The 27316-nt window shown below is 39.3% G+C and overlaps 1 protein-coding gene across 15 annotated transcripts in view; it reads right to left on the bottom strand.

Moving 5' to 3' along the window:
- The window catches only part of PBRM1 (polybromo 1), a 66870-nt gene that overhangs the window by 7223 nt on the left and 32331 nt on the right, over positions 1 to 27316 (bottom strand). For 12 of the 15 annotated variants that reach the window (XM_064518686.1, XM_064518687.1, XM_064518683.1 and 9 more), the window contains 11 exons: positions 25037 to 25142; positions 23078 to 23720; positions 20524 to 20735; positions 18832 to 19017; positions 17250 to 17407; positions 16023 to 16289; positions 14714 to 14859; positions 14228 to 14385; positions 13351 to 13534; positions 12179 to 12389; positions 7739 to 7940 (listed from right to left, as the gene is read on the bottom strand). In XM_064518686.1, coding sequence (XP_064374756.1) covers positions 7739 to 7940; positions 12179 to 12389; positions 13351 to 13534; positions 14228 to 14385; positions 14714 to 14859; positions 16023 to 16289; positions 17250 to 17407; positions 18832 to 19017; positions 20524 to 20735; positions 23078 to 23720; positions 25037 to 25142 — 2473 coding nt within the window. Of the gene's footprint in view, positions 1 to 3423; positions 3855 to 7738; positions 7941 to 12178; positions 12390 to 13350; positions 13535 to 14227; positions 14386 to 14713; positions 14860 to 16022; positions 16290 to 17249; positions 17408 to 18831; positions 19018 to 20523; positions 20736 to 23077; positions 23721 to 25036; positions 25143 to 27316 lie in introns of those variants that run through there. The other 3 variants (XM_064518694.1, XM_064518696.1, XM_064518695.1) reach the window with 1 other exon arrangement.

Raw genomic sequence — 27316 nt, 5'->3', positions numbered from 1 at the left:
ATTAGTATTTAGCGTATTTGTATGTTCCTCGTGGGGCAGAAATGCTGAATATTCAGACATGTTAACACAAAGAATAAATTCAGCCACAATTAAATGTTACTAATGCAAGCAATTTTAATACAGCTTAAAGCTCTGCCATCTGCATACAAATTATGAACACAACGCTAACTACACAAGTTTCATGTACAGCCCTACTCTGTAGGATAGCTCTGACAAAACCTGGCTGGAAAAACACAACGATGCATTTTTTCTGCAGTGCATACGCAAAATTAACACGTAAAGAGCCTACAACAACATACTTAAAACTAAAGGCAGTGATATGGGGGATTTTTATTAAGCCATGTGCACTATACTCGAAGGCAGTAACTCAAATTTAAAGCCTGACAGCACTGGATATGCTGGGCTGCAGAGACTTACACTCCTGGCACCTGACTGAAGCCAAGGGTTGAAAGGAGCACGCAGAGTCCCTCAGAGCATTTCATTGCCAGTACTTTCCAAGTGTTTTAATAGGGAAAACAAAGATTAACAAAGACAGTACTGTGCCGCTGCTCATAATTTCTTATGCTGCACGTGAGGGAAGAGGATTCAGAGCTTATTCTCATTTCTGGCCAGGTTTGCTGCTGTCCATTAAGTCAGCCCAGAAGGCTACACGACGGCCCTGTGATACGCTTATCAGGCCCTAGAACTTCTAACTTGCTTGTCCCTCCCCACCTCCCCAGCACCACTTTGTTTTCTACGCTTGTTGGTTTTAATGGACATGTTGTCAGGTAACCAAGGAAAGGAGCTGGAAAGACAATGAAGAGATGACAGAGGACAGAAGCAGGTCTAGAGAGATGAGAGAAATTTAGATAACACAAACTTAGTGGAGACTCTGTAGTCTGTCCCAAGAAATGATCTACTGAGTCTTCGCCACACTCCAAATGAGTAACCGAAATGTTCAAAACAGAGATTTTTGGAATAAGAGTGGCTGAAAACTTGCACCAGCTGTGCCTCATCACAGCAGCTGCTAGGACCTCAGAACCAAAATGGATCAAATAGCTCCAAAGTACAAGCTGAATTTGGCAGTTGCTCAGGAAGAGTCACGCAGGTGAGGAACCAGCAATTCCAAGCCTTACATGGAGCGAACAACGAGGAAGTAAAGAACTGACCTTCCTCAAATCACGTTCTTTAATTACACAAGACACCTACATGAATACTTCTTAAACAGCTTTTACGTATCTATTCAAATTCATCTGTACCTCTTTCTCAACACAGTGAAATCCATGTTTCCCTAGAGTGAAGTGCTCACCCTGCACCTCCTGCCTGGGATTTCCACTACCCCCAGAGCTGCAGCCGCATGGTCAGTTCATTCCCATGCCCTTCTGAAGCCCTTAAAGAAAAACAAACAAACCAACCCACCTTTTGTCAATTACAAAAGCTTATTTCTACATTCGCAAATAAAACATGTACTCAAAATATTTACTGGATTAATACATTGTAGCCAAATCTCCAGAAGAAATTGGTTCCTGTAGCTCATCGCAAGGTTATACAAGCAGCCACTTTCACATCCCACCGACAAGTCACCACTTTGACTTTAAGTTAGTAAACACTGGCAAACTACGTTCAGTGCCCACAGCCGTAGTTTGTCAGTTTGTTGAATTACCTGTTCTTTCTCCCATTTTTTACTAAAACAACGCAAGATTCAATAAGCTTTTGTAATACCTAAATTTGCAAGCAGCTAGAGCACTGCCCACTAGAAGAAGGGCATCTCAGAAAGTGCCCAGATTTTTTGGCCTCGTTGACTATAAAAGAAAGAAAGAAAAAAAAAAGTCCCACGATGAAGCAGGTCTCTGAATGGGGTAAAAGCAACAGAACGCACCCAGAACGCTGCCGCTGTACGGCTTAAGGATGGAGGCGGATTGCAAAGAGGTCTCGACAGAATAAACAAGATACTTCCAAGAAAGACTTGTGGAGACCAAAAGAAGGAAGGCTGCATTTTTAAAACAGGCCACAAAAATAGGAACAGTCTATATAGATCAATTTGACCACCCACTCTAAGGAAGTGTTTTACAATGACAAAGTAAAGAGCCCTGAATTTCTGACTGCTTGAATTATAAGCTGATGATCTTAAATACAAGCTTGCTTTTGAGAAGGCTGCCACAAGAAGGAAGTTAGCACATACAAAGCGCAGAATCCACATTCTTGGAAAAGTTTTAAGAAAGGATTAATAATAGCAATTATTGCCTATCAACTGCTACCTGCAAAAAAATTGGAAAAGTGATCTCCTTAAAAAAAAAAAAAGAAAAAAGAAAGAAAAAAGAAAAGAGGATGACATTGCTAGGTTGATTGAAGTACATGACTCTCAAAAAAGTAGTACTGGAGAAATATTATTTTTATATAAATATATGTACACACACGTATGTATATATATATGCACACACACACACACACACACACACACACACACACACACACACACAATACAACAACTGCAAACAGTTCGGAAGAAAATTATCACAATGCAAGCCAAATCTGCTAGGTTTTCAAACAACAACAATTTTTTTCTTTTAAAAACGCAATTCAGTGTAAACAAATGCTTCTGTGACCTGCAGACCACAAACCAAGTAAGCACTGTGCCTTCAGTCTAAACATCCCTGCAGTCTCTTTCCTGAAAAGGCATTTAGAGATCATGATGGGAAACACTTCAGGCTGCCAGCCCAAAGTATGGCCACAGCCTGTGAGATGGGAAAGCAAAACGCCAAAAGAATAAATGGACTAACTGGAATGCCTTACGGGGAAAAAACAAAAACCAAGGCCTCCCAAACCAAACACCCCCCAATATTCTTTTTTTTTTTTACAGACTCGGCGCTATTCCTTACTGAACTAACATAATCTAGATAACCTGTTATAAAATCAGAAATGGGGGAAGAAAAACAACTTGATTATGTCATATCTAGTACATTTTCTCGCAGATATAAGGCTGACTCCTACAAAAGACTCTCCAGTGCACTGCCTACCCTGCAGATCTGATCCTGGAAATACTTCTTCTGGGCACACTCCCTATGAACTAAGTTGGATTATGGCTGGTAACAAGCACAACGCCTAGTAACAAGGACCTTGTGGAAAAGCTCTCATAGCCCAGTTCTATCCTGAAAATCACTTGATAAAAATGGCAATGTTGGGATTTCGTATCTTTCTTCATAACGATACTAGCTCCTGGTCTGCTCTGCTTATCAGTAGCTAATCGGCAATTCTGTAAACTCATGCTGGGATTTAAAACTCGGTTTGGATTCTGCTTATTTTTCATATCCCTGACAATAAAAAAAAAAATTTTTTAAAAAGTCTCCTGCTTTACCACTGGCACTGATGATGCATGCACTGGAAGAACATATAGCGCTCTCCCTTCCCGCCGTAGCAGGGCTAAACATGAACTCTGCAAAGTAGAGCGAATAAACACAACTGCATACAAACAGAACGGGACTACTGCACAAGGTGAAGCCTTTCTCACGGCGTTTTCACCAGGCTACTGGATCAAGTAACGTGGGAATATCAGGCTACTGCTGCGGTTACGTATATCGATTAGGAAGAAAGACTGGAGAGGCTGAGCTTTTTCTTCAGTAAGAACAACGTGACCCAAGAGAGTGTTCAGAGTTATGAAGGGGGTTGATATAGTGGATGAGGAAAAAATGGTCGTAGCTCCTACGTTTTACCTGCAACGGGTGTCAACTGCTGATTGAGCATTCCCATTGGTGTTGGTGGCGGCACCACCCCCATAAGAGCCCCGACAGGAGTGCCTGCCCGGGGGGAGGAATTCTGCTGCTGTTGCTGTGCTGCTCGCTCTCTCTCCTGCTGCTCAGCAACTTTAGCTGCCCGCTCTGTAAAAGTATTTTAGATTTTCAGTTCTGCTTTGTAACCCAGAATTCCAAAATATTATCTGTTCATTTCAAAAGGACTAGTAAAACACTGGCATAGTTTAGTCAAATATCAAGTAGAACAGATCAATCTTCTCATACAGCATATAATTTGATTGCACGTGGCTGCAGCTAAGACTTGTCAAAAACCTTTCATGAAAAATATTCCACAAAGTTTTTTTTCTTTTTTTTTTAAATTTAAAAAGTCAAAAGACAAATTTGATAATAACACCAGTGTTACCGACATGAAGCAGCAGTCCAGCACTAGGCTCAGTCCACATTAGGAAAACATGGCAAAAGGTTCCTTCTTTCGACACCACTGGCTCAGCTAAACCAGGCAGAGCAAAGGCTGCAGCTCGCAGGCAGACGCGCTGCCAGCTGCTGCTGGGATTTCCAGCACCATGTCTACTAGACGGGCCCTAAAGCAAGGTGCAAACAGCAGGTCTCCGTGCCAGTCGGTGGCCCGTTTATTCTTGGGCTACCAATATTTTTACTACTGATGCAGCTGAAAAGCGGTGGCAAAGCTGGGCAGCATTTGCAAAGTTTCCCTAGTGGGGATAGGTCCTTAGTGTGTGGAACATAACAGGCAGCAGTTTGATGAACCCCCCAAAATACTTTCTCTGCCTCTCTCTTTCTCTCTCTCATTTTTCCCCCTTCTGGTCCCTCTCGAGCTATTTTTTCCCTTTTTGCTGAAGATGTCTAACTCACATCGTGCTGCTCAGTGGAGGTCAGGTGTGTCCTTGGTATGATGAATCTGGTCATTATCTCAATCGAGTTTCTCACTGTGACCGCAAGAATAAAAGATCTACTTGCAGGGGCATCTGACCAGAGAATCTGATATCAAGGGAAGGGCAAGGGGTCATGGGAAGAAGAAAGAAACAAAAAGCAAAACCAACCAACCAAAAAAAGAAGCTATACCCAGTGCCCCCTCAGGGTACTTTTGGGGCATGCGAGTTACTGATTTGTTCACTCTGAACATTATATCCTACCGAAAGCAATGAGGAACAACAAAGAATAAATGAATGCAGCGTACATCTCCAGCAAATTTTAGCATCAGTGAACGCAGGGCTAGAAGTTTTCTTGCGGTTGGTGAAAGATGCAAACTGCCACTAAAATAGCAATCGAGGTCCTCTGTCAAACAAGGCCAAGCTGTTCATCAAGGAGATTAAATTATGCATCCTGCCAATGTTACCAGTTTTCCCTAGCATATGACTTCAAACGCGTATCATACATTTGTCTCCTGTAGGAGCTGTTTGTGCAGCTTCTAGAACTATAGCCATACACCGAAAGACCCGTTCCATTTTTAAAGGCATTTCCTTCCTTCTTTTCATTTCTGTCATTTCAAGAAGAGATGACGACGCATAGAAATTCCTAAATTTACTACAGGCAACTCATAAATGACTTAGCACAAAATACACAAGATATGGTAGATCCTGAAGTAGAAAAATGAAATAATCCTCTTCAGAACAGAGCAAGTGTTTAGGAAAATGATGAAATAGCTGTTCTGACTATATCTACTTTAGGCCAGTCCAAAAAAAAAAAAAAAAAAAAAAAAAAGTTATACAAAAGCAAAAATTCTGGAGACTCTCTGATGAATGAGGAATTACTCTTAAGCATTCAGTTTTATCAGACTTTGGAGGGCTGAGCCTTGAAGAAGGACCTAGCATAGGACAAAACCTGAGTTTTTCCGAGTCTCTCTCCCCATGTCTTGCCTGGCACAAAACTAACAGATGAAACGTATAACACCGCCAAAAGGGAACAGTGCAGGGTGTCAAGAAGCTCAGTCTTGAGCATTCACCTCAGTGAATCTCATCCCAAATAATTTATTTAGGACAGCGCTTGAGATCACTCAAATGACATTTCCAACACATCTCAAAAGACAGAAAGGAAACCTGCTGCTTTGACCATAGCTTTTCCTTAAAACAGGCTGTTGCCTCAGTCTCTGTGCATTATCTTATTCTATTTTGAGGAGTTAATCATGCAGGCCTTTCCAATGCAGCCTGTTCTTTGGCTATTGCTAAAAATCAACTATTATCCTCCATATATACCAAGTGCAATTTTCAATAGGTCAAAACGGATCTAAAACGCAAACTACATTTCACCAAAACACGGAAAGGCATTTTTTCATTGAGATGTCAAACCCTGCCAGTTTCCTGCTCTCTGCTGCAGCGTCTACGCCAGAGAGCACATAAATTTTGAGTTGTCGCAGTGCAAGGAAGGGAGTCTCTCTCCCTCACACGTGGTAAGCAAACACAGTTTGGACGCTTTGTAACCCCACCCCAATCGCTCAAAAGCAAATAAAAGCAAGTCTGGCTCTCGGCAGACACCAAGCCTGAGAAACTGCAGTCCAAAACTCAAAAGCTTTGGAAAATTATAAGTGAGAAAGAGGATTAAAAAGGAAGCACTTAGGCAATCATAAACACAGTGGACAGACACTGTTGCTACTGTTACGTTACAGCCATGTCTTCCAATGCAAGACGTCAAGCTGCTCTAAGCTACGAAGTGATGACGCGCTAGCCGTCCTACTGCTGGAGAGTTAGGCCATAAGGAGGGACCTGTCAACAAAAAGATATCATGCGCACCTAGAAGGATGTAAAAGGAAACTGCAACAGGAAAAAAGGCTATAATATTTTCACAGAGAAAGAGCATTACCATTTCCCTTCACAGCATTTGCAAAGAAAACTCACACGTAGCGGAGTGGTGCTGTATTACTCTCCAGAACTGCAAAGAGGTAGTACTGCAAATTCAGAAAGGGCTGAGGAGGCCGAGGGTGGCAAGTGATAGCATGCAAAATTGTAGTTTGAAGATCAAAGCTGCCTTTAAGTCATGAGTATGCAAAAAAGCTACCAACTTTCAATTGTAAAAGCAAATGTATAACTTAAGCAGGCAATAGCTTTCTAGAGAGTGTTGAAACTTTCCTATCCAAAGTAGTATTTTCTTCCAATAAAAGTGCAATAGTTGCCTAAAAAAAAGGGGGGGGGGGCTTTATATTGGAAATGTTGACACATTATTAACTATAGCAGTAAGTCTAGATGTTAAGCCAACGTATTTGGTTTGGATAGGGACTGCTTTTAAAGATCAACTGTCTTTTGATTTTGATCAAAAAAAGTTGAAGCACAATGATCAGTATCAGTAGGAAAGAAAGAAAGAAAGAAAGAAAGAAAGAAAGAAAGAAAGAAAGAAAAAAAGAAAGAAAGAAAGAAAGGTCTTTCTAAAGTATCTCCTGCCTAGGATATATTTCTAGGCTTCCTGAGGATATGAGATCTCTCAACAAAATCAGTTACAACTCTTAAATAATACTGAGACTGAACAACAGGTCATATTCCCAGTACTGTAACAGAGGATGTATCCTTGATTTTATTCCACTAAAACTTCTTAAGAATCTGAGTCCAGTTAATCAAAGAACCTTTTCCTGCTCCACTGTATGCTTTCTTACCTGCCTCTCAGCTCCGAGGAGCTTCTTGCTTCTTGCCAAAATCCCCTTTCTTGCCTCCCCCCAGTCCTCCTTTAAGGAAACTTTCACAGGCAATTTTTCCAATTGACTTCCAGCAATTTCCCTCCATGCTCCTTTACTTCTGTTTTTCCCCATCTTCTTTGCCTTTGTTGATAGTTATTTGTGGCAAAGACTTTTAAATAATCAGGCATCATACTGACACAGTGAACTACATAACTTAAATGCAGTCTTTGCTCCTCTTCAGTCATCTCTTAATATGAACTTCTCTTTAAGGTACATCCAGAACACAAATATAAATATCTTCTTTTATTAAACCTGCCATCTGAATAAAAGTAATGAACATATTTAGAAAGAAAAAAGCAGAAAAGAGTTTGTAATTTTAGTTTTTATTTACCTTCATATTCCGCTTTCTTGGTTGCTTCCAGGTTTCTCCACTCAGTTCCTACAAGTCTGCTGAGCTCTCCAAAGGAGTAGTCTGGGTGCTGAGCTTTAATTACAGCTCTCATCTCGCTGCTAAATAAGATGTAACCACTCATGTTGATCTTCCTTTTTGATCCCTCCTTCTTGGTGCTGCCCTTAACCGACTTGGGAGTGGACTGTGAGAAAAAGCAGTTATGACCACAAGTATACAAAAGAGAAGCTTCTCAACATACAAAATCCAAAGTTGTAAGAAATAGTATTTAAAAATGTTCCCACATTTCTCTTGTACACATTTGTACAAGGACCATCCAAACTTATGGCCCCTAAAGAGAGAGGCATCTCCTACTGACAAATGACAACAGCACACACACTTAAGGAAAGCACACAGAAGAAAAAAAACAATGATCTGATCCTTTTTAACCCTTCCAGACATAAGGCCAACCTCGTAACTGAGACTTCAAAAAAATCTGAGTAAACAGAACAAAGAATATTTCCATTGGCTGATATTATTCCACACTGAACGAGAGGACTAAGATTGGGCTGGCTAGCAAATAAGTGACTGATTTGGGAGGCCATAAAGAGAACAAAAAAAGATTTGTCCTGTGTCACAGATTTCATTCACGAGGCTGTTCAGAAACATTGCAGACACGAGTAAAACTCTTTATTTGCCATTGCACATTTTAGGAAGTTGCTTCCACACTTCCTCCGGCACCTTTGCAGCTCCTATCTTCTTGACTCCATCCTCCTCTCTCCTCATCCCCAGGTGCTCTATATTTTGCCTGCCAGACTTCCCTCCCTTTCTAGTGTTCATCTGCCATTACCTAAGTACCCATTCCTCCCTGAAAAGACCCAAAGCCCGGTTTTGCTGATCACTGTCACCTGCACAGCACATTCATCTCACCAGCTGTATGTTGACAAATAACAAATATTATGTTCTGTTAAAGATCTGCTCCCTTGCTCAGTTCTACCAACCCAGTGCTTCCTACCCTGGCTGTTCCCATTGCAAGCTCCTTGACATCTCCAGCCATCAAAAACCCTGTAACCTATTCTCACAACAGCTGGGATACCACAGCTGGAACCCTTACTTCTCAGACTCTTTCCACATATACTTGTCACGGGAGACCAAATGTTCCCCTGTTCTTTAATCCGTAAGGCCCACAACGTGGGTATCATTCCAAAATCCTCCAAAGCCCCTCCTTGTATCTTGACCATTACAAATGTCTCCCATCTGGAAGACTGCAATTGTTTTCAAATAGTTCAAAGACAAAAAAGAAAAGAAGAGAAAAATGCATGCCAATTTTTCTTCCTATCCTGAAATTCCAGCCATGTTACTCCTTTCACTCACCACTCTGAGCCCGCCAATCCAACACTCTTCTCTCAGCTAAATACAAAGCTTCAGCTATACCAAGATGCTTAAAACGTCCTGCTCATTAATTTAAGCCAGGTAGTGGATAAACTCAGGCATACTTGTGGGTGATTCCTAAACTTTGTGGTATTCATTTTCAAATGGCAGCCCACCTTTAATGTTTTCACTGCAAACCTAAAGGGAACATGCGTCTTTTTGGGAGGAAGTCTTCAAGGTTTGTCTTTATGATGGAGGAAGCGAAGAAACCCCCACACAGGTCTTGAGATGAAACACAGACCATGTACAACCCATCTTGGCTTCTGAGGCAAGCCCGCATTAGCAGATGGAGAGTTCCCAATTCAGAAAAGGGAAAAATCCAGAGATATATTTGGCCTCTCATATATCTGCATTTAGACAGCTACACATCTATCCAGTTGGTTTGCCTTTGCAGTGCTTGCAACAAAGTTTTGATAACAGTAATCCAAATAAAGACCCACTCATCAGTTTGGAAGGGAAAACAGGACTTGGAAAAATTATCAGAATTCTGAATTCAGTTCTTCTATATTCCATAATTTTACGTCTCTAATGCAACAATTTTTAATAGAATCTTTTCGAAGTCAGATAATTGCATTTGCAGTTTTAGAAGCTGTAAGAGAAGAAATAAACCTGAGACTCAACACCAGATCACTTTTCTATGCCTTTTGTCAGCCATAATGCTAATGAAAAAGTAGAGTTCTACATCTTCCTTTACTTCAGGTTCTACTTCTTGCTTCACAGCAAACTGCAGCAGAAAGACTGGCATCCACCTATTTGTCAAACCCCACAATACCAGATGTTCACTTGTCTTGACTCCTTGTGATTGGTGTAAGTACTTCTCTTGTTATCAGAAAAAAGAAAGTACAGATTTTTGTTTTTACATAACTGTTAAATAAAATTCCACACATTTAAGAGAACGTGAAGAAAATGCATGCCTTTTGTCTAAGAGTTCTGTTTAAAAAGGTAATTTTCAATGAGGATATAAATAGAGCAAGACCAGGATGGGATGAAGAAGAAAGTTTATTTCTACGCTATATGTTAGTTACCTCTCTGCAAGGGCCAAATTGTGCACTGAATGCTAGGTCAGACACAACATGCTTTTTCTTTCAAAATCAGCAGGGTGAGGTATCTGCCAGGGGCATTTCCGTGTCATCATCAACTTGCTTCTGACCACACATTGCTAGTGACCCCTTTCAGTTTTCTTAAAAATTATTTTTCACTTCAAGTTCTCGACTTAAGAGTTCATATCTGTCTATACGTGTGTGTGTGTGTGTGTGTGTGTGTGTGTGTGTGTGTGTGTGTGTGTGTGTGTGTGTGTGTGTGTGTGTGTGTGTGTGTGTGTGTGTATAATATACACACACACATCCACACGCAGCTTGGACATTTCTGTTGAGTCTGACTTCTCACTAGTTAGTGTGAAAGCTCTGCCATGTCCTATTACAAATTCAGTTCAAAAAAAACGAACAAAAAATCCCCCCCAAAACAACTTACAACTGTCAACATGACTTTTCAGAAAACATAACATACTAGTATTTAATTAAAACCTCTCAAGGGAGTCTCAGCAAGACACAGATCAAAAGGTATCTTTCTGTGTGGAAAGACATAAAGCAAAGGAGAGCAAAAGACAGTGAATACTGCAAAAAGCACTTTGAGGACATCTTTCATGCTCACTGATCCCTATTTAAACTGCTTTCTGGAGCTGCCATGCTTGACAATGGTAATATTTTAATTTATAAAAAGTTATCTTCCCTGTTCCTGCAGCGTTACATTAGTTGGTTAATGCCAATATCAATATGCTATCTTTTTGTAATAGTGGGCAAGAATTTTCATGCTACTTATGAATTCAACACTGAAAAATAAGAGCAACAAGACAACTTTGCACAGGAAAATGTGTTTGATAATCTGCCCGCACGGCAAAAATTACAGTCAAACTAAACTAAAGCTTTCAATTTTGTCAACTCCTTTTTTTCCTTGACATCCAAAGACAGTTAATTCTATCCAGAAGCCTCATCCTTTTCTTCCACTGTCAGTGAGGCTGTAACTTCACACTCAATGTAATCCAGAAGTCCACACTGCTGGTTACAGAGGTGTCCCAAACTCCCTCCCACTCCCAGCAGGTCATTCCCATTGTCTCTTTAATGCTGACAATTGTATTGTGAGAACGTGATGGAAACAGATAAAGGATTTAATCCAACTGCAAACAAACTTTTTGGTTAGGTTAGTTTTCTGTTAAAGCAACTCCCCACCCTGCTTTACCCCTCAGTTATGTGAACGCCAGGGTTTGTCACAGACACAGCAAGAGAGGGAAGGTAGACAAAAATGCCCAGTTTGGCAGCAGCAATGACTCGTGCCACATTCAAGTGGCACATAACCACACGATGATTTGTCATTTACCTCTTGTCCATTCACCAGCAGACTAATTCTCAAACTTCTGGGATGTCCAGCAAGACGCATAAAAAGTTCTGATTATTTTTATTCTAACTGTCTACAAGTTCCGATTTCCAAGCATGAATGATAACGCAAAACCAACCAGTGATTTTCAGTGTCCATGCAGAAAAAAAAGTCATCTCTTTGTCCTTCAGGAAGGACATACAGCATTTTCTAAAAATGTATCAGAAATACAACACCCAAATTGCTGGTCTTTTTCAAGGCTTAGAAATGGATGTTATGTTAATTGAGTATTAGAATAAAACTTTACATATATTTAACATAAGGACCTGATATTTCTTAATAAGTGTCATAAAAATCCTACTAATGAGAAATACAAAAATGTTGTATGTTACTACCCCAGAAGATTTCCTCAATGTCCTGGTTTCCTTTAAGAGTATTCAAATGGAGTTAAATATTACAATCATGAATATCATATTGGATATGCATATTGGATATGCAAAGACTACTAAACTGAAATAGAAATCTCTTCTGTGTATGTGATAAAATGTTTCTGCTGGGTTTTTTTTTGTTTGTTTGTTTATTTGGGCTGAAAAAAGAATGAGGAATAAAAACTTTTAAAGGTTTCTTAGGGAAGATCTTTACCTGAGGTGGAGTGTAAGGCATTATATCCAGTTCGCTAGCCAATGGGGTCTGAAGCTGAGGGATAGAAGGTGTTTCAGCGATGTCTCCTTCCTCTTCTCCCATCTCTTCTATGTCTTCATCACCTCCTTCTAACTCAGCAAATTTTGCTTCTAGTTGCTGGATCTTCTTCTCTAGTAGGGGAGATGGCTCCTTCTGAGGAACTATAGGTTTTCTAAAAGGTGGAGTAGGAAGAGAAAAAGCAGATGAGAATATACTCACCTTTTAGAGGGCATAACACATATCGTGTTTTGAGGTGAGTGCACAAATAAACACGTAAATCAGATATTACAAAAGGAATTCAAGAACAATGCAGATTAGCAGGTCCGCCTCCTTTTGTTCAGGTTTGATTTAAACTAGCATTCTTAAATAAGGCAACGCCTAAATACTACTGTAATTACAACAGAAGCAAGCTAAACTGCTTTCGGTAATTTGCTGATTGTCAGGTGTTTTGTAAATTTAAGAAAAACAAGGTAACAAAACCAACTTTCTTTCTATCAACTTGAACAACATGGAAACAATAGTGACTTGGCAATTGTCTGTGCTTCCTTTTAGGACACTGAGCAGAGATCACTCAGTGTCCATGGCCAGAGTCAGACCTCGCTGGTTTTTTTTTTCTTTTTTCTTTGTGTGTGTGTGTGTGTGTGTGTATTGTGTGAGTTAGGATAGAAGGGGATTTCAAGGCAGAAAATTCTTCATTTCTGCAAGAGAAAGCAGTTAAAATTTAAACTCTATGGAAGATGCAGCGTTACTTAAGTTAGAAATCAATGTTTTTATTTATATCAATGTTCACCAGCTGGAAAGCTATTTGTTACCCATAATGAGGACCTAAGCATGACAGGCATTTTAACTCCATCCCAGGGGATTTACACATCTGATAATGTAATGACCTCTACTGAAGCCTGGAGAAGAAAAGAAAATATCCACTGATACAAAGACAGTGAAACATGGATGTAAAGGCTGACGTTATCTGGACTCCTTCCCAAGATGTTAAAAAAGCAGAACAAAACCAAAATAACCCCAAACCCTGAAAGATTGTGATTAGTCAAATTACTCATGTTTCACCTTCTCCTACAACCATGATTTCTTCACAGAAGAGTACTCATGTGATCGCCTCATTCCCATAACATTTTTACCTAAAATAGTATATTTCATCATCTACAACTTTTGCGGAGAGTGAAAACCTCTTGAGCCCTTTAAATTTCTTCATTTGTTTGTCGCTTTCATTGTAGCGGCTCTCACAAAGAAAAACATCATTTTCAGAGATTTCTGTTGGTCTGCAGGAGAGGAAGTCCTTGAATGACAGAACAGCACATTTTCCTGCAAAAATGAAAGAGCTGAGTAAGAAGGAGGCCACACTTGCTGACACTTTATAAAAAGCGTGGGTAAGAAGGAGGCCACACTTGCTGACACTTTATAAAAAGCGTGGACACTCAAATTCTTGCAAGTCTAGAAAAATCCCGCTATTTGGCTACAGAAAATAAACCAACTGACACCCGTACATTAAATAACATGAGAAACCTACACCAACCCAATGCAGCTTTTGTGGTTTTTTAAGAACAAGAAAACTTGCAAAATATCAAGAACCATGATCACTACTCGGTTAACTGTATTTAGCACAGAATCTTAGCTACAAAACGAGGTACACATAGTCGTCCCTCTTACTCAATAAAGCCCATTTTGACTTTCTTTTCAAGCAGATTTTCAGGACTTTCCAGGTAAAATATATTGGAATAATGACACTAACGACTTTTCTGTCCGCTGGTTGTAGGCAACATTCAGCTTTGGTAACATAAACGTAATTTTGTTTTGTAAGAAAGCCTGCTGTTGATGAAAATTCTCACCAGAGGTCCCAGAGACAGGCAACATTGTGGAAATGGTCTCCTCCTCCTCTCAAGATGAAAAAAATTACTTGGAATCAAACCTACATGTAACTATAAATCACTTCAGATTTTTAAGACATCTAAGAAAAGAAAGAGAGAATCCGTTGGATTTAAGGTTGTTAATAATTACCCAAAATGCAAGTCATAGGACAGGTCTCCTCCAAGTTACTCAAAAACACTTCCTTCTTGTAGAACATTTTAGTTGGTTCATGTTCAGTTTCTTCAGGATGTATAAAGATTGGACCAAAAAAATATGCAGCTCCATCTCGCACCCACATCTTCTCAATTCTAGAAAGAAAAACAAACCAGTGACGGAAGTGAATGGCCATCTCTCATATAGGAGACAGCTGAACACACCGTGTTGCTCAAGACGACTGCCGGGAAAAACCTTTGAGTACAGAACGACAGTCTGGAAGTCATCTCTATTCCAACTCTACGGCTGCACCATCTTTTTAGCTTGCCATGCTTCTACCTCAGTCTGTTAAAAGCTTCTAACATTTTGTTTCATGCAGAAGATCTTTTCCCATCATCCTCTTTTCTACTTTCTGCAACAAGCCAATCTTTGGTCCAAGTTACTTTTATAGACGCAAACTGCAAATAAAGAAGTTGCACCCACCTTCCTACTCGAGCTCGCACTAACCCATGTGATTTTATGAAGACACAATCCCCAACCTTAAGCCACATATCATTGTAACAGAGCTGTTCAAAGTAATGGCAACCAGGTTCTCCATTGGACATTTCTACTGGAACATCTTCTTTGTCCTACAGAAGAGCATGCATTTAGAAACTTGCAAAAGAATGAAAACCAATCACATAAATAAAAAAATGCCAGGGCAAGTAAAAAAAAAAAACACTTTTTTCTTAAAATCTTTACGCCACCGCGACGTATGTTGCTAACTTTGCTATTTAACAACCAAAGCTGTAATTTTGCCAGAACAGTAATTCACAGGCCCTTTTTTGTTCTGTTGCTTCACTGTTGTCAACTGGCTAAGCCCTGCCAGCCTATGTTGATGATTTGTTTTAAAGCATAGTAATATGCTTAGGAGGCAGGAATTAAGTATTTGGCCAAAATTAACGTTCATAAAAATTTCATGACTCAACTCTCCTATACAACACCAGCAACATTCTACATACGGTGTGCCAATTCATACCATTGGCTCTACTGAATTCATTGCTTCTTAGTCAAAGCTCACACCATGCCTCATTTGACCTTCCAGTCCCAGATTTCAGAAAGCTCATCAAAACACAGGATATCCCCTTACTGTGCATCAAGACAAGATCCCACAAGAAGGATTTCCCTTGTTTTATCGTGATGTGAATAAAATGGAAAAGATTTACTCAGCGTCTATTGAAAGCTGACAATAATGAGTGCATGAGGTATTCTGTGTTGAGGTTCTGTTAGTGAGCTCTGAATATAAAGTGGATACACGTGATGCCCCTAAATACAATAAACAAAACTATTTTACCCAGTGTGCTGGCCAAAAACATTCATAAGCATTTAGATAATAAGCTACTCAGTTATCAACCATAAATAGAAGGTCACAAACGACAGAATATTATGTATTGCCTACTGCTTCCTAGTTATTGACAATTTTACTAAAATATTATATAATAAAGGATTTCAGCATTGCTATGAGCTAAAAATAGACTTCTCGGTCTACTGATTTTCTAGGCTTAGGGTAAACTCTTTAGTAAAGTATAATTTGCTTTTCTGAAGTGGTACAGAAAAATTAACCCATCATGCGATCACAAAAAAAATTTGTAAAACAAAAGGAATCTAGCAAATAGGTACATAATTTACTCTTTGTCTAGTCTGTCTGTTTATATTGTGTTTAGATACCGTGAAACCGAACCCATGAGCACTCACATTTCATCATTCCTTATCTGCCAAATATACTCAACATCCAGCTTAGTATCTTGCATACCTTTTCAAGATGAAGGATACTTTCTCCCACCTTACTGTCCTCTAAGTTTTCACTGTGTTTCTCCTCATCTACTTTGTCTGTATTAGCGAACACAGAAGCAACACGGACCACAGGCAGAGGCACATCTCGTGGGACAAATCTTACAGAGCTAACGGGCATAGTCCACAGTTTAATCTTTTTAAAAGATTTTGTCTTCGCAGAATAACGTGACTCACAGACATAGACATCTTCATCTCTAAAGTTTTCAGGACATAATTTAAAATATTCCTGTGGATTGAAGAAAATACTTTTAGATGAAGTCTTTCAGGAACACACACACACCACAGACACACTGTTAACTCCCTCTCATGCTCCCTGTTTTTTCCTATGTATTTATCAGAAACACTTTTAATAAAACCTTCCCACTGAGTTTCTCTCTCACAGTTTGACTCCAAGTTACATTAAAAATTAGAAACAAACAACAAGAAACCCCACCCTTGGAGAAGAAGAAAGTGCATGCTAAATTCAGTACAGGCACCAGGTTGCCAGGTGAGAAGAAGTCAGGTTTCATTCATCTACCAAGAAAGTACGTTAACAAGTACAAGCAGACTTGAAGACCCAAACTGCCTTTACAAGGTTTCTGAGCTTTGACTGGGAAAGAGACCGCAACCACTGAGTTGTGAAAAACACTGTAAGCTCCATGCCTGTTGATATCTGACAGTAATACCCGTCCATGTCCTCACCAGCAGTAACACTTTTTTCCTTAAACACACTGCCTTTGAAGAACTGGCTGAAATATTGACATGGCTCAAACAGGCCAAAAATGTTCAGCATCGGGAACTATGTGGAATCAAACTTGAGACAAAGATGAAAGACTTCATCCTGTTACTGAACCGCCAAGACATGCAAGTCTCCCTCTGCCCAAAACCTATCTACTCCCTTTTAAGGGAACCTTTCAGAAATTACCTGCGGTTTCTCTACTATATCCTCTCAAAAGTCAGTAAACTATGTAATATGTATATGATTCTACAAACCAACCAGCACTGGAAAGCACCATCACTTTATACCACTTCTGCTCCACCGTGGATGAGCTACATGTACCACAAAGCAAATGAAGAACACAGTACGAAGCAAGTTCTGTTTTATAAAGTACTGTTCGAATATGCCTGCATATCAGAACACCCACACCTCTTCAAGAAAATAATGGAAAACATCTTATTTAACAAATTAGTCCAAAGAGTCTCTCACCTTAACAAACATGACCACGCATTTGCCTAAAATTTTGCTAACGGGAACTTTATTGTAATAGTCACTTTTAAAAACTTCTTTCTCCAAGAACTTTCGTGTTGCAAGATGAAATGTTTCATTTGGTCGATAAAACCAACAGCCATACAACCATTTCTCTCCTTTAACATAGGAAAAGAAAGAGGGAGAGAGGGAGGGAGGGAGGAAGGGAGGGAGGGAGGGAGGGAAGAGAAGATGTAAAAAGGTATGTTTTCTATTGCATGAGCAAACAAAACCAACCATAGATTGTCTTCATAATTAAATGGCCATATAGCAATTCATACTGGGAGTAAATCTAACCCATTTAAAACAAGGCAACGTTCCTTAACTGCTTCAGATGAGGAAAATTTAGTTACTTCAAAAACTTGCAAGCTGTTTTTTCCCTAAGAAAATCTGACTCAGCAAAACAAAGGAGATGTTAGTTCTGTTGAGCCAGATGGCTATGGGAAATACAGTCTGCAACTTATTTAAAATCCTCACTTTCAGGCCTTGAAGTGGCTTCAAAGTCTACACAATAATCACCTGATTATTTGAAGAGCCAGATGTTTGAAGACCCTTGGATGAAGGGTTTCAAGCTTTTTAAGAACTATTCCTTCCACATTATGCTGTGACAAAAATATCAAATTATAACTTATCCATTTAAAAAGAAATTGGGGATATATGCTATTTTTCTAAATCAAAGAATTTGTAATCTGTGGACTGAATCAGAATTAAAAAAGTGCTATTTACTTTCTCCATAGCAGACAAAGAACTTAAGAAACATCCAACTCGCCAGACCAGTGATCCATCTAGCCCAATACGCTCTATCTGATGGAGTCAGCAGGACAGGCTATTAAGGGAAAGCACGCAAGCTTTGCCACTGTCTGTGGTTGATTTGGTTTAGGGGTGTTAGAGAGCTATTCTCTTTATCTGGCTATTATTCTCTGGCTATTCACCTTATTATCTGTTTTAAACCTGTAGTACATTGACTTCTCTCACCCATTTTTGAACCTGTCTCCACAAGCTCCTGGGGAAGTCGATTCCAGAGGCTTACTACCCACCACATTAAAACCCCAGACACTTTGTCATGTTTTAATTTGACCTATTAATGTCAGTGAGTGCCTTCTAATTCTAGTACCATAAGATTTGCTGAACGGTATTTCTGCATTCACCTTATCCACCAACTATATGATTTTTGTAACATTAATTATATCCTGCTTCAGACTTCTCTCCAAAGTGAAGCCCTTTCAGTCTCTCCTAATAAACACAGCTGCACTTGAGTTACAGCTAGCCCAGCCCACCCAGAAGAGCCTATTCTGTAGGATGCTTACAATTTGGGGGGGGGGGGGGGGGGGGGAAAGGGTGTGTATTGACTCAAGAACTTTAACTCTGTATTTGTGATATTCTTTGGAACAAAGTAACTCAGAAACAAGCAAAAATACTCACCAGCCCCCCACACACTGCTGTAAATGAAATAATTTCTACGCAGAAAAGGCTTAACTTGGAAGTTTTAAATAGCAGTAGTAAGTTTCACCACATTGTTTTCCTATAGCAAAGACATTCTTACCGGCAGAGTCTTCCCACAGTCTCTCAATACAGACTATGTGAGGTTGCAAGTTGGCTTCAGCAGGCTCCACATAGACATAGTCCCCTACGTGGTACATGCTGTTCTTGAAGCTGCAGTCCTGGCTGTAGGTCCGATGCAAACTTGACAGGCCAGCTGATCCAGAAGAATCTTCACTCTTTTCTGCCTCTTATTTCAAGAAGAAAAAAGGGGAAGATAGAAGTTAGTACATCCATATTTACACGTTAGCCATTACTGCTGATGTGAATGCTCTCACCCTTTGTAAAATGCTGGACAGGTCAGTCTTCTGTGAAAGACAAATAAAAGACACTGCATACCCTTTAAGTATACACTCTAACTTACCAAAATTTGATCATGTGCCAAAGCCTTTGAGCCACCTAAGGAACAAAAGAGGCACTCTAGAAATAGACTAGCAACTTTTTAAATCATACCTCTGCTCTTCAGAAATTGAGTTAAAGGACCTGGCTTAATGAATTACCACTAAAACAGTAATGACTAATAATTATTTATAAAGCAGTCAGTAGTTTTGTTAGTATTGTTGAGCGTAATGTGCATCCAAGAGCACATGAAAGCCCAAAAGAGGAAGACGTCTGCAAGCAGGAACATTACTGCAGATTAATAAAGTTTGCAGGCTACCTAGAGATAGTGTCAGTGTTTAATACGTTAGGATGAATTAGTCTTTGATACAGGCAGATCATCATGCTGCAGCTGAGGATCAGGAACCCACTGTACTAGATGCTATGCAATCAGATACCAAAAAGAAAGCAATGCTTTCTGTTCCTAAAGGGTCAATGCAAAAGTGCCACATGGTACCCGATACCCCCCTACCACTGAATTTCAGTGTGAAGAAAGGGTTAAAGCATGTTTTGTGCCTCACCTAGTCTCTCCTTCCTGTTACTGGTGCTGCTGAAGACTGTGGACTGCTTTTACACGTAAGTTTTATTGAGGCTCCCCAGTGAGAGAAGAGGAACTCACTGATAGCAATGAGCTCAGAAGCCTGTTTCAGGCATGTTTCTCTTTCTTTGGGTTTTGTTTGTTTGTTTGTTTGTTTATTTTTCTCATAGGAAGAGAGAAAAAGGGCATCACAGCTGTTGTCCCTTTACAGCCATTACATGCACAGGAAGAGCCAGGGAATGTGAAACACAAGAGACCTTCACAGTAGGCTTCTTGCCCTAAGGAATTGTTCAAGCCAGTTGTTCTTCGGAAGATGCAAAAGGCCTACCTCAACATCAGCATTAAAAGCATGATCATAGATAACCCTATCAGCAAACATAAAGAAAGCTGGTATTTGCCAAAAAAAGAAATGACAAAAAGTCAACTGGAACAGTCATTGCTGAGTTTATTATTAGTAGAAAGAAAGATGTATTAAAAACTATTGTTTTCTTTTATGATATCCTTGGAATAAGACTGCCAGTACCTGTTCTGATTACACAGTTTACGTAAGGTTAGCATTTAGCTATATGTCTTCTTAAAGCCATATGGCTTGGCCTACCAGGATCAGAATAAAATAAATTCCTCATAACTTTAAATTACAAGATCCCTGGCTGGGCAATCAGAGGGACTATTAAGGTTCCTTCAGTAGGTGAAGCTGCAGAAAGAGCAGAGCATGCATCATATGCATAGGCATGTTTTTCAATTAACATATTTCATATTGATGTAAAGAAAAATAGCTACCTCTCTTCTCCTCCTCTCTTTTGAGTTTATCCTCCTCTATTTCTTTGGGCAACTTTTCCTTCTTTTCCTTCTCTACATCATTGTGAAGATGCTTGGTGGTATAGCTGAGAGCTGGTGACAGAAGAATCTCTCCATTTTTACACAGTTCATCTCGAATTTTAATAAAGAATTGTTGAAGTTCAACTGCATCCTCATAAATCTCTGAATCAGTCCTGAATAAAAATAGGTACAATACAACAAGACAGAAGCATAGTTTGTGCAGAGTCAAACAGGATTCTAAACACGCACCTATCGCTACTACACTTAGTGATAAATTAGAAACTCATCTTTTAAACAAAAGGTGTCTTATTCAGCAAAGGGCTAATGCGATAGCATTCAATACATCTTGCTTTATTAACACGAGTAGATTTCTTTGTTTGCAGTTTGAACAGTACTTCCATACTGAATAGTCAAGAGGAATAAAATGTTTGTGCCTCTACATCTGCATTCTTTTTTTGACTATTAGATAAGCACCATGCTGCTGTACAGACACAGGTGATTTGAGCATCTCTCTATCCTGGCTACTGGCTTAAAACTGAAAGCCTAAACCTACAACAAAAGCCTCTGGAAGTGCTTGCCACTAAACCTATCCTTCATGTCAAAGTATTTACAAAGTGAAAGATTAGGAAGTGAAGTATAACCAGCGCCTAACTTTCCAATTTCAAGTAGCGGACTTGAATTGAACTCGTTTTTGAGTTACAGAATTCATCATATGACAAGACAAATTATTTTCAGAGAGAAAGAGGTTATAGGGGGTTGTTTACATATCCTGGAAAATAAAAGTGATCAATATCCTGTGACCCAAAAGAGCAGTTTCCAACCAAATACTGTTGAGCAACCAAGACCTGTTTCTATTTTAATAGATATTTGGTTAAAACGGCCTTTGCACTCTCTGAAATCTACTGCCAGCTTTTCAGTTACAGAGCTTACAAACCTCAGTGAAGATGAAGCAAAAGGTAGGTTAGGAATCAACACTACCAGCTTACTTGATGGCTACGCAGATATACCCCCTGATTCAGAGAAATCGCTAATGCTCCACTTCTGGGTGGGACGCTGACCAACTTGGAGATAATTTGCAATGAAAAATACTTCAAATTTCTTAAACAAAATATAAAGGAGAAAGACATGAACAAAAAGCTTATTCAGCGTAACCTAGCTCTGTATGCCAGCTCACAAGCCAGTTGCCAGAAATCATCCAGCGTGACAGCATACATTAGGTCAGCCACACTGCTTTCAGAGTCTGCATCCATCCTTTTACACGATAGTACAATGGAGGCAATTTACTCCTACACCTCCTACTTAGAAACTTTCCCGAATATAAATTTTAGTGAAATGTTCCCTGGAAGAAAATTTGTCATGCTCGCGTAGGATTTATCATGCATGTGCAACATGCACAGCCAACCCATCTCCCATAGCCTAGAAGCAATGAACCCACTGAGTAGTGCAAACGTAGCACAGATGCAGAAGCCCTGACCATGCCAAGACGTACAAGAAGTTCCTGTCGGGCTGGGCACATTCAGGACTTCTCAGACACACACGTAACTTCCTAAAGCATAACTGAAGAAACAAAACAACCTCCCCCCAGCAAACAAAAAAAGAACCAGAGAGAGACATTCTGGAAGGAAAACTAAACAAGAGAGCAAAATAAAACGAAATCCAAAAGAGAGAATTTCCAGGAAGATTATGACATATTGTAACCATAATTATATTAGGCATACAGCCTACAACAAATGGGGTAGACAATAACCACTAAAGCTTCACTCTAGCAATTGATTTTGGTGCTTATTCCTAATAAGCGGCAGCAGAGACACTGGCAAATCATACTCCACCTGCTACTCTGCTGTCAGTTTGTATCACTTTGCCTAAAAGCACTATTTTTGCATACACCAATCCTAAAATACCAGAAAACCCCAAAATAACTGGCTGGGCCTCTACAAGCTGTTCGCTTTTGACAACAACTTCCAAGAGCCTAAATAGTCTTTTTAACAAAAATGACTTCATCACCCCTATTCCTCTTAGCAGATGTTTCGGTACATTTCTCACTGCCTTTGCTTCAGAGTCAAGACCTCACTTGTGTATCTCCAAGTATTCTATCTAATTCAAGTTAAACACAGCAAAAAGTGGCAGGTATTATCCACAATATTATCACAACTCACAAAACTGTAATTGCTCCAAAGAAGTAATCCACTGGTCAAGCAATTAAACAGCTGCTCTTCTTGATTTCATTTTCTACATCGAAAGTTAGCACATCTGTGGTTTTCACGAGGTGTGTCTTCTAACTAACATCAAACTAACATCAAAATTATCTCATGGCACAAGCCTACCTTTTCCTTGTTTTTAAATAAAAGCTTACATTCCACTGAAGACAGTAACACACCCTTAATTGAGCAGAATTTTCTAAGTACCCACATCAAGAAAAGCAAACATCTTGCAAAACTTTAGTCTTTGTCTAATGGCAACAAACAAAACTCATGCTATAAGAGAAAGGCCATCTGAAAAACATGGCTTCACTTACCGGTTCATTCTCCTTGCCCTCTCAAGTACCTCAAACATATTCTCCTGGAACAAGTCTAGTCTTCTGTAGCGATTATTTTCAACATTTTTTCGGATAATATCAAAAGTCAGAGGAGGTTTGTTTGGGAAGTTGGGATCAACAGCAGGAATCTCAGCTAAAGAGTCACTGTAGCATCTGCCTTCATCATCCTGATGGCTCATAACAGATACAAAAAGGTTATGGATAAGTTCCTGAATTAGCAAAGTTACATTGGGCACATGAGAATCCTCATCTCCCTCTATCTCTCTTCGAGTTTCAAGCAAAACTTTATGCAAGACTAGGGCATCTTTATAAATCAAAGATTCTGGCTCATTATAGGTGCAGGCATTATTGAACATCATTACAAAGTCTTCTACCATGGAATCAATATCCTGGTATTTGTTGGCCATCATATGACTTCTGATTTTTTCCATGTCAACAGGCTTTTTAATAGTTACATAATAGTCAGGAAGTTCAGATCGAGATGGCAGTCTCAAGAAGATGGCGCTCAGTCGCCTGCCTCGTTTATCCGTGTAGTTCTTAACTGCTTCATAAACTTCATTCAATTTCTGTTGCATCGGAGTCATGTATTTCGATTTTTTAGGGGAAATGCCACTTTTTCTACCTGAGCAGACAAAAAAGAAACAAGAAATCACTAGAAAAATGGAACTTGCGCACTTCCTTGACTCCTTTCCATTGGACAATAACTTATTGTAGAACCAATCTCTGTTGTAAGTGGAGAACTTCCAACGTGGAGCTCAAGTTGCAGCTTCCTTTCTTATACCTCTTAAACACATGCCATTTTTTTAAAGTTACTTTTGGCACACACTGAATCATGTGTCACATGTGGCCACAAAGTGAAGGTCTCCTCAGACCTCACCAAAGAAAACATCTTTTCTTTCCCTAGCTAACATGATTAGTATATTCCTCTAAAATCAGTCCGGTCTTATTAGCACTAAATTAAATTCTCTCAACGGCCATTAAAAATCCAGTCATCACATGGTTTTCACTATCCCTAAAATTAAGCATTCTAAATATTATTAAATTCTTTTATGACAGAAGGTTTATGCCAAATTAAAAGAGGATTATTATAGGTAAAATGTAAAATAACGCCTCCAATGGGGTCATCTATCACATGAGCTTTTCCATTAATTCAGGATCTCAGCTATTGTACTGTATAGACTTCGGTCTGTGAATTCTCTAGTACCTGCACTTTACATAAGAGCTGCACATTTCTATTTTCAATAATGCCTCATGAGGGCTGCACGTGTTTCTTTTCTTTAAGCCTTTCTGTGCTATCGTCTCCGTTTGCTGAGTTCTGAGCACATGTTAAAGGGACATAAGATCTGACTGTTATCAAATCTAGTTTTAAGAGGAACAGTTCTAGAAAAGCATATTGTTGCAAATTTCACTTTTTTTTTAATGGATTTACAGTCATTTTCCAATAAAAGCTCTTTTATTTCCTTTATCATTTTGTGGAAATCCCAAATATTCAATCAGGGAAATCAAGAGCCTTGGTTTCTGCAGCATCTTTCTTGTAAGCAATCCCATTAACACATATTACTGAAGTGTTACACAACGTAAGTATACTGAGAATCTCAAAGTGGAAAAAAATGTTTTCCTTACATCACTTTCAATTGCAATAATCAGTAATAATCACTTTCAATTGCCATAATCATTCTCACCATTCCTAAGTTTTCCCTTCTTCATTCTAGGCTACTTTATTTAGAGACACCAGCTATATACACCATCTTATCTTTATCATGTGTGCACATCGATACCATTGCTGTAATCACAACTTGGAAATACAGTCCTGCTTTGCACGTCAGTGCAAATATGCAGATTCTGTTCTCTGTTTTAAACATATGAGTCTGCTAACGTGTACTGCTGGGTTTTGATAAATGTTGAAATAAGACACGGCAATCTACAAAGTTGCCTTACTTAGCTTTAGTTTAGGAGAAGCAACATCGTCATCTTCCGGTAGAGGTCCCAGTTCTTTTCTTTTTTCTTTAAGGGTCTTTTCCAGCATATGGGCATCATTGTATACCTATTAACCAGTAAAGTATTCAAAGAAAAGCAAAACAAGGTTTACTGTATTTTTTCTGGATACTGTGAGAAGCTTTCCTGATATGCTCTAGTGCAAGGTGGTTAACTACCAGCTAAAACAAATGTTTTTCTCCTCTAGCTACAAATAATTGTGGTATTGCCATACAACAAACTTGTTGTCAAATCCTCCTCAAATGTGACTCTGCACCTCATTCTCTTCTATAGTGCCCTGTGCATGACTTCACATTCTACTTCAAACATACCGTAACACATTTTGCCTAATCTTGGGTAACTCAATCACCACGTGATTAAGACAAAAAGTGCATTTTCTATACTTTATCTCAACATGAAAAGAAATGGTCTGATCCACCTCCACTCATCCTGCTTCGTGTACATTGCATTTTTCTTCCTTTGCTCTTCCTAGCTAACATCCCTTGTATTGGTCTTCTTCGGTCTTCCCTAATCCCCTTCTCCTTTATGTTACACATAAGCTGCCTGTTTCCTTCTCATTTTATTTTCCACTGGTAGGCCCTCACTGGCAATTTCCAAATCAGCTACTTCTCCCTAAAGATACCTTTCCTTCCCTTGACGATTTTTCAGGTTTTCCAACCACCTCCCCTTGGAGGTATTAGTATCAATTCATCCTGTAAGAACAAGATTTTCACTCAACTGCAAAGGAATTAGATGAAGGTCAGGGGAAAATGGAAGCTGAATCTCCCTTTCGGAATTTTTCTCCCTTTCCTCACAGATCTTGGTCACCCTCCATCCCACTTCCCAGACTTAGCACTTCTCTCCTTCAAAGAGGAGCAACTAAAGCCAGAACTTTCTTAAAAGAAGGGAGCACTACTCAAATCACAATGCATTCTGTTTCTTCTCACACTGTAGAATAACACAGCAACCTCTCCTGAGGTATACGCTTTTCTAAACAGTCTTTAGATTCTCTTTTCTAACTACAAAGGGCCAGCACATCCAGCTTTTGACCACTATCCAGAATACACAAGGAGGTCAGCTTTTAAGATCCATATTTCAGCATAATTTATATTCACTCAGGTGGCTAAGATATGACCAAATGTAGATGTTACACTAGTTTAGAACTAGCCCTCCAAAAGCATTTAAATGCTAGTTTGAATGCAAAATTAATTACTTGATCAAGAAGCAAGGGTTATTTCTCAAATGTACATCTTCAATAAACTTATACAGGGAAGCAGAACTGATGAACACAAACTAAATCAGTGAGGTACACATCTTGAACAAGTTATCCAATTGGCTGCATTTCTATTCCAAAGATTATAAAATGTCAAGGTTCAGTTGTCTTTTCAGTTTCCTCCTTGAATCATTCTGTTGAGCAATAAAAGATCTCAAGCCATTGCTCAAGGTCCATCAAGGCAGACAGGACTAGAACGGTCCTCCCAGTCTTCAAATCCAACCCCAGTGCAGGCAACCACATCACAAAGTCCTGTACATTAGCTGATCAAGTTCCTCCTTGGAAGTAGCTAGAGGTTTTTCACCACCACTCTCTTATGCCTCATGCTCACTGGCAGAAAAACACTGTTTTACTGTTCAAGTGTATTGGTCCATGGCCATTTATACCCCTTTTGCTCATAAAGACACTGTCTTTTAACGTTCTTGTTATTTACCTTACAATATATTTGTAAGTGAAAAGTACATTCTTTTCAGACTCCTTTTGCTAGACTAAACAAGTCAGGTCTTCTGGTCTCATCTCCCATATTCTCCACTTCCATAATAATTAAACTGGTTTCTTTCCAACTAAGACCTCCCTTCCCAGAGGTTCTCAGTTCCAAATAAGGAGCTTGGCGATCCTTCACAGTACAGTTGCTTTGTGTGATCTACTGAGGCTAAATAATGAGAATTTAATAACCAACTTATTTTTTTAAATATACTAGGAAACATGTAGCTGACATTCTTTGTACTGGAGAAACAAGCTTAACGAACACGAAATAAACCTAACCTTCACAGACGATCTACTATTATAAAGGAGTGTGCTGCATGTACATGCTTATACAACTATACACCAAGACAGAATTTAAAACATCAGCAGAAAGAATGTCATATTTCTATTTTCATTCAATAAACAATTATCATAAATACTGGGAGTAATAGTCAAAGCTAAAATATCCAAATATAACTTTTACCTCTGCAATGAAGCACAGAGGA

Source organism: Dromaius novaehollandiae, chromosome 12, assembly GCF_036370855.1.
Source record: "Dromaius novaehollandiae isolate bDroNov1 chromosome 12, bDroNov1.hap1, whole genome shotgun sequence".
NCBI classification, from domain to species: domain Eukaryota; kingdom Metazoa; phylum Chordata; class Aves; order Casuariiformes; family Dromaiidae; genus Dromaius; species Dromaius novaehollandiae.
Note: the sequence above shows the minus strand (reverse complement) of the source record. Positions and strands in the feature narration are given on the sequence as shown.